The 11,840-nt window shown below is 28.0% G+C and overlaps 1 protein-coding gene across 3 annotated transcripts in view; it reads left to right on the plus strand.

Moving 5' to 3' along the window:
* LOC129958842 (sestrin-1-like) overlaps positions 1-11,589 on the plus strand; it is a 69,366-nt gene extending 57,777 nt beyond the window's left edge. For all 3 annotated transcript variants that reach the window (XM_056071563.1, XM_056071564.1, XM_056071562.1), the window contains 7 exons: positions 1,165-1,302; positions 3,128-3,310; positions 5,103-5,282; positions 7,117-7,344; positions 9,220-9,329; positions 10,439-10,664; positions 11,179-11,589. In XM_056071563.1, coding sequence (XP_055927538.1) covers positions 1,165-1,302; positions 3,128-3,310; positions 5,103-5,282; positions 7,117-7,344; positions 9,220-9,329; positions 10,439-10,664; positions 11,179-11,265 — 1,152 coding nt within the window. In that variant the 3' untranslated portion in view covers positions 11,266-11,589. The remainder of the gene's footprint in view (positions 1-1,164; positions 1,303-3,127; positions 3,311-5,102; positions 5,283-7,116; positions 7,345-9,219; positions 9,330-10,438; positions 10,665-11,178) is intronic.
* The last annotated feature ends 251 nt before the right edge of the window (positions 11,590-11,840 follow it).

Genomic DNA, 11,840 nt, shown 5'->3' on the forward strand with positions numbered 1-11,840 from the left:
TATTTTTAAAAATATTTTTTGTGGCTTTGTATTAATCTTAAACAGGGACAAGTTTTTTTAAATGAAAAATGATTATTCTTTTTCTTTCTAAATGAGGATTTTTTTCTAAAAATGATGATTCTTTTTCTAAAAATGATGATTCTTTTTCTAAAAATGATGATTCTTTTTCTAAAAATGATGATTCTTTTTCTAAATGAAAAATCATGATCATATTCTTATAGTGGCAATAATTAAGCTAGGCCGAATCTCATCGTATGACCAGAGTTCAAAATTATGAAGTTCATTTTAAATTAACCCTTATATAGCTTCCAAATCTGTTACAATCTAACAAACTACTAATTACCTTTAGCAGCTACCTTAACTATATAGTTCTTGAAGATAGAACTGACGCTCATAGATGATTTAGAATATATCAATAGTTAACAAATTAATTAATCTCACCCAAGCTTTCAATTAATTTTATTATTGAAATATGTCAAATATTATATTAGTTATTTTTTGCTGAATCTTGACATTAATGCACCTTGAAAGACGTCTTATTTTCTACGTCACTTCTGGTGTCGCATTTTGACGCCTCTCAAATAAGTTTGAAAGTGTCGTTAATTTTAGTGCTGTACGGCGGTGTTATTAGTGCTTTAAAGTTTGCTTAACAAGTTCTTATAAACATTGACGAGAATGTAGTACTTGCGTCGCAGAGCGATGCGTCCAACATTCGAGAAAAATTTTAATTCGTGACGATAAGTTGTTATGCAGTTATAATAAATTTGGATTTGAAAATGAAAATGGAAAAGAGTTTGGATTAAATATGTTTATGGGAAGTAAATATTTTTGCAAGCTGCAAAAATAGACGGGCGATTTATTTTTACATTGAGTTGAATTGAATGCTACAACATTCATATCATTTTGGATCACAATGAAAATGAATACCGCGATATTCGCGCACATGAAATTGGTAATTGTCACCATTATTATTTTTATAATGTGTTTATGCACATATTTTTTTGTTATGTTAAAACTTTATATTGAATTCATGTAGAAATTACTGTTTCTGAAATAAGTGCCACTGTTAAAAGGAGCGAAATAAGTTTTTTTTATTTAATTTTTTTTTTATGAATTAGGCTTTATACTCTTTGATTGAGTTGTTAATTATGCTTTCTTTTTCAGATGGATGGTTTGAATCATGTCATAAAGCAGATAGGCTATCATCCTGATTACCTCAAGGAGTTCCTAGGCACTCAAAATTATCTCCTAAATGGGGATGGCCCTCTTCGATATGATTACAGACATTACATCGCGATTATGGTAAAATGTTTTACCATTTCCATTATTTAAAAAAAAGTGAATACATTATTGTGTGCAGATATGAAATTACATGCGAGTAAGATATCCTTTTCAAAAATCTTACTTCGGCCAGCTATCCAGTAAAAACAATATTGATCTCCCGTGGAATGTTTTTAAGGTAATTTCCTTATGACGTGGCATATTTCGAAACATATACCTTATTTCCAAATTTAGCCGCTGACTTTTAAAAAAATTGATATTTAGAATGTTAGATCTAAAATTTTAATTTTTTGCCATTATAAAAAAAAGTAATCATGTGACAAAACTGCTTAGTAATTTTATTATGAAATTTATTTAAATAATTTGATGCTATACATCTTGAATTATTTCAAGAAAAATTCGGTCATCAGAGCTATTGTCATTTGAAATATCCGAATATGGTAAAATCCGCATTAAAGTTCCTCTGTTAACATGATGTCCTGAGTTAGAACATATCCAGCCCATCTTTTTAACAACTTCCACTTTGAATACGAGGATTGGAAGTCAAGTTGTTCAGTGTCTATTTTTTCGATCAATTGGTGGTGTAAGCTGAAGAATCTGATCCAGTTGTTTAACTTCTGTATTTCTCTAGAGGAGTTTGAAACGTTAGATTCTTTTCCTTTATTATTTAATCTATTGCCATTTCAATCGTTCAGGGATGCGATTTAAATGACATAGCTTTATTAATGCTTTTGATGGACCTTTATGTAGAAGTTCACTGAATCATAAAATATTGTGCAATTGTTACCTAAATCTATGATAAAAATCTACGAAGATTCTTGTGAGTGAATGAGTGATTAATTTTATTAGTCCTTCGCTCATGTTTCAGCTTAGTTGAAAATGATTTGTAACTGTTAGCTAAAATTGCATTCATATTAATACCTCATTTTATTTCATCTCATGCTTGATGATTCTTTATGGAGAATGTCACTGAAACTTAAATATATTGTGCATTTTGTATCTAAATTTGTGACAAAAAATATACGAAGATATTTGCGAGAACTGGTAATGAATTTGAACTAGTAATTGATTTCATTAGTATCGAAAATTATTAGTAGCAACCAACTGAAATTGCCTTTAATTAATTCCTCATTTTATTTTATCCCTATTGATGCACTAAAGTAAACTATAGTTTATCTGCAATTATCTGCCTTTATTCACTTTGCAGTTCTATTTTGGAAATAATTTTATATGCGTACGTGCAAATTAGATTAATGGTCGTTTCAGAGTCTTAGACCTACGACTTTTGAATGATTTTACTCTTAGAAGGGTGATACGCTGTGAGAATGGAGAATGATTTTTGAGAGTTCTTTGTTAGGCACGTTTTTCCTTTTAGATATTATTTTCCGATCTTGATTTTTAGTTTTTAATAGTTTTATTTTATTTTAATTTGAAATTTGTGTAATGTTTCACTTTTTTGTTTGGAGGAAAAAAAATAATAATCTGCTCCTCCTTCTTTCAACGCAACCCTGTTTTGATGAAATTAAAACCTATTGGCGCATGCGCAATAGCTCGGACGGTTTCAGTATTTGAAACAACACTCCCAAATTAATTCGAAATTTATTAATGTAATTTTTATTTGAATAATAAAATAGTTAAACACGATTTTAGTATAAATGATATTTTTTTTCTGTATGTTAAAAACTGAACATTTCTATGCATGCATGCTGTATGCATTCATTGCTCATGGTCCTTGTTCACTAATTATCAACTCAGAAAGCTATGTCTAGGTACCATTGCAAGCATCAAGTCTCATATCTGCCATTTGTCAAATATATTATATAACTTCACTTTAGTTCCTTTATAGGCTGCTGCTAGGCATCAGTGCACTTGTCTGATCAACCATTATAAGCTGAAGTTTACTTCTGTTGGTGGAAATCCTCAGTGGCTGAAAGGCTTGCAATACATCCCAAAGAAACTCATGAACCTGAATGAAATAAACAAAATACTCGCTCATACACCTTGGCGTCTTACTAAATGCCATATTGAGGTAAGCACTCATAAAAATGATTGCTGACATAAAAATAAGGTATCATATATTACGTATGTTGATTATTGATCTTGGTTAAAAACAAGATATAATATATTGTGAATCTTGATTCTTGATATTAATTAAAAACAAGATACATATTATAATGGATTTTGATTGTTGGTTTTAGTTAAAAACAAGATACATACTTTAATGTACCTTGGTTTTAATTAAAAGTAATTATATTATGATTTAAAATTGGTCTATTTTACCTAAGGAGGATTAATCCTCAAAGGTCAGAGATTGAATATTGGAGATTTTTTAATATAATTGATATTTATTATTATTGTAAGGTTGCATTAACTAAATATTCAAGGAAAACAAAATTTAAAATTAAAATAGTAACGTTATTGGGGATTAACTACGCATTTAGAGCAAAACACCATTATATCCATAAGACAAAGAAAATATAATTGGATGAATAAATTATACAAATAATTATTAATTTTTCTGTGATATATTTTGAGACAAGGATTCATAAAGAAGCCTATAAATCTATGAATCACACTATACTAATGGCTGTACATACAATTACAGCCATTAGTACAGTATTACAATTGTTCTTACATACAATTGATCCTAATGTTCAATAATGCGGATTCTGTGCAAACACATCGGAAGCAAGATATGATAAAGCAAGAAGTTCCTAAGATAATGTGTCTTATATAATAATATTTCTGAACTACAGAATGTCTGGAGTTAAAAAAGCAATAATATGTATAGTGGTGTAGTGCCTTGGAGGCAAAGGGGAAAGAAGTAGAGTTGAGACAAAACATTAATGCGGTTATCTCATTTTTTAAAGCAAAATATCTTGAGGGGGCGAAAAAATAATACTATGCCTTAGGCGCTATTTATGCTTGTTAAACCACAAATGACAGAGTATGAGAAAAATCATGCTTTGACTCAGGCGCCACTTACTTTTGTTACGCCAATGAATATGTATTATATATTGTGAGAATATATCCCCAGATACATAGAAAGAGATACATATTTAGAATTGAGAAAAAAAAATAATATATGTAAAATGAGAACATATTACATATATTATTTTTTCGTGATATTTCAGGAGTTAAAAAAAGCTTCAGATCTTGTGATTATGAGCTGTAGAGCTTACAAAAACTTTGTTATATAAATATATATAACGAAGTAGTGTTGACGTTGTGATAGAAATCTGGTGTTTCATAAGTACAGATATCCGTAAAAACGGTATCTGATAGATCGGAACATTATTGGCATGGCTAATCTTAAAAAGGATAATATATATATATATATATATATATATATATATATATATATATATATATATATATATATATATATATATATATATATATATATATATATATATATATTAGTTTAATGTTGCTTGTTGTTCTGTTTGTATCTTCAAAAAGAATATTCCATAGCTTATTTATTCTGCCCATTTCGACTGAGATAAATATGATACTAAATTAATTTCTATTTTTGCCGAAAACATATTTCTTTCTTGACATAAACATTATAACATGTGATGATGCTTATTGATTCATAATTTGAGCACCTGAATTTTTCTTTCTTAAATTATTCGGTACATTATGCTCTTTAAATCTAAGATTTTCTAGCCTATCATCAAAAATTTAAAATAAATTGATTGCATTCTAAAAATACATTTGACTTACATAAAATTGGCAAAAATCTTACAATCTCTATCGAATTATTTCTATACTTTTTCTATAAATTTTTTATTATTAATATATTACATCTGTTTTTGCAGAAGCTAACAAAAGGCAGGGACAATTGGTCTGTTGGTGAACTTTGCCAGGCTGTAGTGCTTTTGGCTCATTTTCATTGCCTTTGCAGTTTTGTCTTTGCTTCCGAAATATTGGAACAACCAGAAGATTGTCAAGATACTGGAAACAACAATGTGGCTTCTGATGAAGATAGTTTTGAAGAGGTATAATTTAATATACTCTTTTGCGGAATTCTAATTAAAAATCAGTTTTAAGTTGTGTTTTCTCCCTGAGTGAGAAAGAACGAAACATCAGCAGATCTTTGTTTAGCATCTTTTTCATTGGATGTGAAGAAAATGTTATCAAAATTGATGCAGATTGTCTTTATGTTACGATTCGCTTAGAAAACCTACCACATATCTATTGTAAACCTAATAGTCCTGTTGGCGACTATTTTCACTTTCATGTTCATTCGTGTTTCACTGGATTCAAAATGATAAAAAAAAAAAAAAAAATATGAGATTCATAATAATTTGGAGGAACCAGATAAAAAATACCTTTCTGATTGCATAATAATAGCAATAACCTTTAACCTGCCATTTTCTTGTTGGGAATTTCATGGCAGATGCAAAATAAAGGGCAAAGTTATTACTTTTAAATAAAATAAATGGCGACCTTCCATACTTTTTTGCAGTAAATTTTACCATTCTTAAAGAATTTTATTTAACACAACTTGTCTCATGTTTGTAACGGCGGAATTCTATAATCGATTTATCACCCACTTCCTAATGCACTGTTTAAATATTTTAGGAACTTAATTCTCAGTTAATTATTAGTTTAAGAAATTTTTAATTGCAGATCCTTTTCACTATCTGGAAATGGATTTGAGAAACAATACATCTGAAAAATTTAAAACTAGAAAATTAGTAAGATAAAAAATTTCTGCTGTTTAGTGTAAAATATTAATCTAAGTATTTTTTTAACTTTTTAAATTCAATTTATTAATTAACTTTGTTTTATATTATTTTTGTCGTCAATTGCAATTTCGATGTTCAGATATGATTCAGATGTATGATCTCGAATGCTAAAGGCGTTAACGTGCACTCTTGCATTCATTTTAATTTAGGTTGAAATATAGGATCGTGAAACTATTTGAAAAATTTGTTTATATTATATTTATTTTACAAATATTATAAAAAAATATTTTCTGTGAAAAAGTAAAATAAGAACTAAAATGGTAAAATGTAATATAAACATGCTTTGCCACCAACTTCAACAGTAACTTCAGTTTATTTCACCACGGTGGAACAAGGTCTGTACATGGGAACGAAGTTGGGATGTGTTCCTTCGCACCAGAAAACAAGTGTAAGAGTGACAAAATCTTTTCACGTTAGTGATTTTACTAAGAGACTCTGATATGTATTTCTTTAACACGTGTCGATTTAGGAAAGGGAATCTTAGGTAACTTTGAAAAGAATGCGTAGGTGTTAGGGATTTTTATCCCTTCTCTCACAGCGTGAGCTTTCCCGATAATTTTTTAGAGCCCGTGTTAGCAATAATGAAATAAGAAAGTGGTATATATATATATATATATATATATATATATATATATATATATATATATATATATATATATATATATATATATATATATATATATATATATATATATATATATATATATATATATATAGTTTTAGAATCTCTCATAAAAGCGGAGCTTCACAAATAAGGAAATCCCTATTAGCTCGAAGATATTATGCAATATTTTAACTATGTTGTTCGATTTTCTGAATGCTCTTTAATATCCTGAAGATTTCACAGTAACATTGAAAGCATTTTGTGCAGTTAAGCATGTGACCTTTTAATGCAGAACTCTTGTAACTGTGTTATTTTTTCTTTCTTTTTAAAATATTTATAAACCAACTTTGAGACTTTTATCTCCACCGATTTCCAGAAAAGTAAATTAATCCCTCACTCCTTCCTCTTCCCTTCTTTCTGGTTTATAAAATTTCCTAGAATTCAAGAGTTAATGCTTACATAACTTTCTCTGACCAGGTTGCCCAAGATACTGTAGAAGAGCTGATGGAGAAAATGAGTTTGATACAGAAAATGGAGAAAGAATCTTCTTGTGAAGAACAGAAAAATGGAAATGCCGTTGATTTGCCATCTGCTCTCAACACACAATTTGAATGCGATACTGAAAAGTTTGTTGATGATGATCTTACATTTACCAGAAGAGCTTTCTCAACTGCGGATGGTCACATTTCAGACTTCATCATTCAGGTAAATAAAGTTTCAGAGAAATAAAATAAGTTCTAAAATATATTAGTGGAAATGCTATTCAAATACATTAAGTATTTTTTTCAAGTAAGTAATGTTTCTGTTATTAGTTTAGAATCAAATGGCTTAAGAAGAATGCTTTTTGAATTTGGTTTATTGATTATTTTTATTAAAAGCATTAACTTTGTACTTTCAAACATTGCCTTTCATTTTTCTTTAATTTCGAAGGGGAAAAGTAATGTCTGAAGAATCAGCCGTATTAACATTTCTCAGGTAGTATTTACAGATTGATCAAGTAAATTAAAAAGTTGTCATTAGTTACAATCTAATGACGAAGGGACCTATACTAAAGGAGATATAGATGTTGCAGGCACCAAACGGAGTATATTAGGATCTAATTAAATTCATCTAGACAAAGCATTAATGTATGAATATAATATTATTCGCTTTTCTCAATTTCAGTCTAGGATTCATTAAAGAAATGCAGAGACAGTGGTGGTTTAAATGTAGAATAAATAAATAAAGTTAAATTAAGACAATATAATAATTATTTGTAAAAATGCAAGAGGAAAGAAAAGAGTTGAGTTTGAAAAACCATAAATAAAATAGTTTTCTATTACATTTACTGTATTTCCTGCTGGCTAATTAGTCTGTATAGTCATACTAAGGAGACCCCAATATGTGTCTATTAAAAGTGGAAACGAGAACACTTTAGCAGCTAACTTTATAAAAAGTTGAATTTAGTTAGTTTTTTTTCTAGCTTGAAATAGTTAAAAGTAAGTATAAATCCTGATGCAAGATATTTAATTCAAATATAGGACACTTTTTCTAAGTAGGACTAAATAAGTAGTAGTAGGACTTTCTAAGTAGGAAAAAAATAAACAGTAAAATGTTGGGATTGTCCCAGGTAATTCAGGATGTCTGGTCACTTATATGCATAGCAAAATTAGGAAAGAAGAAATCATTTTACTTAGTAAAAATAAACTATATCAAATAACTTCTAAATAAATTTTTTATTAATTTTTTAAAGTATGAGCCATTTACTTATAAGTAAAAAAAAAAAGAAAGGAAGAAAGAAAGAAACATTTTATTCAAATTGTGACTAATTCGGGATGTTTGATCGCTTTAATTCCTTCTAAAACTAAATATGGTATGGTAACTGAAAATTGATAATTTGGCTTTGTTGCCATTTGGCTACGTGGTGTCTCTGCTCTAACCAAATATAAAAACAAAAAGTAGGCATGCATTCGCTCTTATTATAAGAAAACCATATTAATGTGTAATTTTTAGTGACGTCCTTTTATTATTTTTAGTTACAAGAACAAATTTATTGCTAAAATCCTACATCTAGATACTATTCCAGTTACACGTTTCAAAAAATGCTCATCTATGTTTACTTTTGTGTTAATAATTGATTTCTTATGAATTATTTGTTTTGAAAAATATAAAGCTGAAAGCTTCGTAAATCTAAAATTAAAATTCCTATAAAATCACTGGAGAATTATCTTGCAAATTATTCACAATTTGTTTTGATTCCATTACTGAATTTTTAAAAATGATATGTTTATATCTCAATGATAATGCTTTTAAAAATAAATATTTTTATTAAATTATATTTTGACTAATTTTCAAAAATAAATATTTGCTTTATATTTGATTTTTAGTGAAATATTATGTCCATATTTCAAAATTATAATAGCAATAATTAATCTAATTTTTTAATCACGCTCCCATATTTTTGAATATCAAAAATTTTCATCCATAATTTTTGAATAGATAGTGTGTAGTAGTCAAAGAAAGATACTTAACGTGGAACAAAATATTTGATTCTAGATTCATATGGAACTAATGTTTTTTTATCTTTTATTTTTTAAAAAGGATTGTACTTGGGATGATCACGCATATTCGCTGTTAAATCGATATTACAATGATGTTGGAACAATTCTGGATGAAAAGTTCAAGGTTGCTTATGATCTCACTTATTACACGTGAGTGCTTTTCTTTCTTTGTTTATTTCTTTTCTTTTGAATGATCGAAATCATGTAAATAGTGGAAATTACCTTTCCTTTTCTATATTACTTAACAATTCTCGGCATAAAAATCGCTTGCATTTAAAGGTTCATGTTGTTGTACATATTGTTAATGTGCAGACTTTTAAAATCATAGATTTCAGATGGTTGAAAAATTTTCTACTTCGACTACGTTGAAATCTACTTCTTTTTTATATGACCAATTCTTCTTTGGAATTTATTTCGACTATTAAAGAACCGTACAATCGTGACAGCTGGAATACAGTAAAGAGAAAAAAAAATCTGTCGATTTTTTTATGATAGACACTTTTATTTGAAAAACTAAAAAATTAAACTTCTAAACGATATTTATGTTTTCATTTTTCAAGCTAAGAAATTATGCTAACTACTTAGAAATAAAGTTTATTTCTAATTAAATAAAAAATAATACCTACGAATGAATTGATGTCTAATCAGATTAAATCACCATTTATACTTGATGACAACACTATGGAAACCAGCTTCGGGCCGAGATTATTATTAACCAGAAAGTACGACGAAAAGAGGCAGTATTCAGGAAAGTATTTTGGTAGTTGCAAATATAAAAATAAAGCATACTGAATAATTGGCTTATAATCATTCTACCTTAATTATAATGCATATGCTTCAGATTACACCCTGTAAGATGTTAAATAGCTTCAAGTATCATATTCTATTTTGACTTAAAAGGATTATACAGGAAACAATAATAACTTAATAGCACAAACAAATAGGCATTTATTGAAAAACTGCATACAATTACTTTAATTTTAAAATTTTATGTACTTACATATTCTCAATGTCATATGCTACATTTTGAAGTTTATAAAATTTAATTTAATTTAGTACTTATTAAATAGTAGTGGCAATACCCAATAGGGAATTTGAAAAAAATAGATTTCAAAATTCCACAATATTTATAATGGTTAATTATAAATAAAAGATTGAAAAATAAAATATATATATATATTTTAAAAATCTACTTTTTACATTGATAAAAGTATATTTTTTAAAATTATCTTTCTTACATTTATTTCTTTCCTTGGTAGTATGGGCCACAAAGAAAATGTAGATACAACTATATTTCGTCGAGCTGTGTGGAATTACATACACAGAATTTATGGAATAATCCATGATGATTATAACTACGCAGAAATGGAAAATCTGCTGGACTTTGGTTTTAGGTCTTATGTTGAAACTGTTTGTTTTAGTCCTGAAACAATTACAAAGGATGCCCATGATGAAATAATGCGAGCTTTTCGACATTCAGAAAAAGTAAGTATGATATTCCTTATTTCATAATTTCACAATGTTTGGAATAAATTGAGTTCCGTAGTGCATGTGCATGCATGCGTGCGTGCATGTGTGTGTGTAAGGTTAGGCCCAATTTATATTTTTCTTCATAGAAGCGATGCATGTATAAATCCTTAAATAAATTAGTGCTGCCATCTGTTTTCTTCATTAGGTACTAAAAAACTTTTCTATTATAATCTACCCGAAAAATTATGCTTTATTAGTATAAAACTCTTTAAAAGGTTAAAGTCCTCGAAAAAGTTAAATAACATGTTAAAACCAAGAGAAAAATTATGATAGCTCATTTTTATTGCCACCATTATATCATATGTTTTGTTTTTATTTGAAGTTTTCAAAATCTACTGCGTCAATTAATGTAAAACCGGTTTCAAAATGTATTAGATTCTTCATAAATATTTGAAATTAGACTCTTCTTTTTGAAAATGATTTGAATTTATAAACAATTATCTTTATAAATTTTCTTTCCATTTTGTAGGTCCACGTAAATCTTATGGTGTTTGAAGCAAGATTCCAAGCAGAGCTTTTGTACGCTCTTTCAGCTTTGATGCGATATATGACATGACACATCATTATAAAGATGGATGAAATGATGTGTGGTGCCACATAGCATAGGAAAATGACATTTAGATCATTTGTATTTTTTATATTGACTGGATGTCTGACTACATATGCAACTAGGATGTAAATATTTGTTTTCAATTGAATATCTTAATACGTACTAAATGAGTCATTTGTATTGGTTCCGATGTTAGTGTTTCAATTCATTCCTTATTTCCGTTTTTGTTTCCTTTCATCTGGTATGAAACCCAGATAAATGTTTTGAATTATTGCGTATCTACTTCGTTAGTGTAGTTTTCTAATAAAGTGTATTTGTCAAATTTTTTAATCAGTCTTGTGGTTTCTTTCACATTAATATGCAAATTCTTATTTTTAAAAAACTGAAAAGTTATTGTATATTAAACTGGGTATTACAAGATTTTAAAACAGATCTTATGCAGCAGTAATTAATTATCTAAGATTATAAAGATTGAAATCAATTTTTTTTAAAAAGTTTTTGCCATGTTAGATGATAACGAAAACTGGTGATTTTAATTATAATTACCGAGTTTTCTTGCTTTCACTTGTACATCATCAATT

The sequence above is a fragment of the Argiope bruennichi genome, chromosome X1 (assembly GCF_947563725.1).
Source record: "Argiope bruennichi chromosome X1, qqArgBrue1.1, whole genome shotgun sequence".
Classification (NCBI taxonomy): domain Eukaryota; kingdom Metazoa; phylum Arthropoda; class Arachnida; order Araneae; family Araneidae; genus Argiope; species Argiope bruennichi.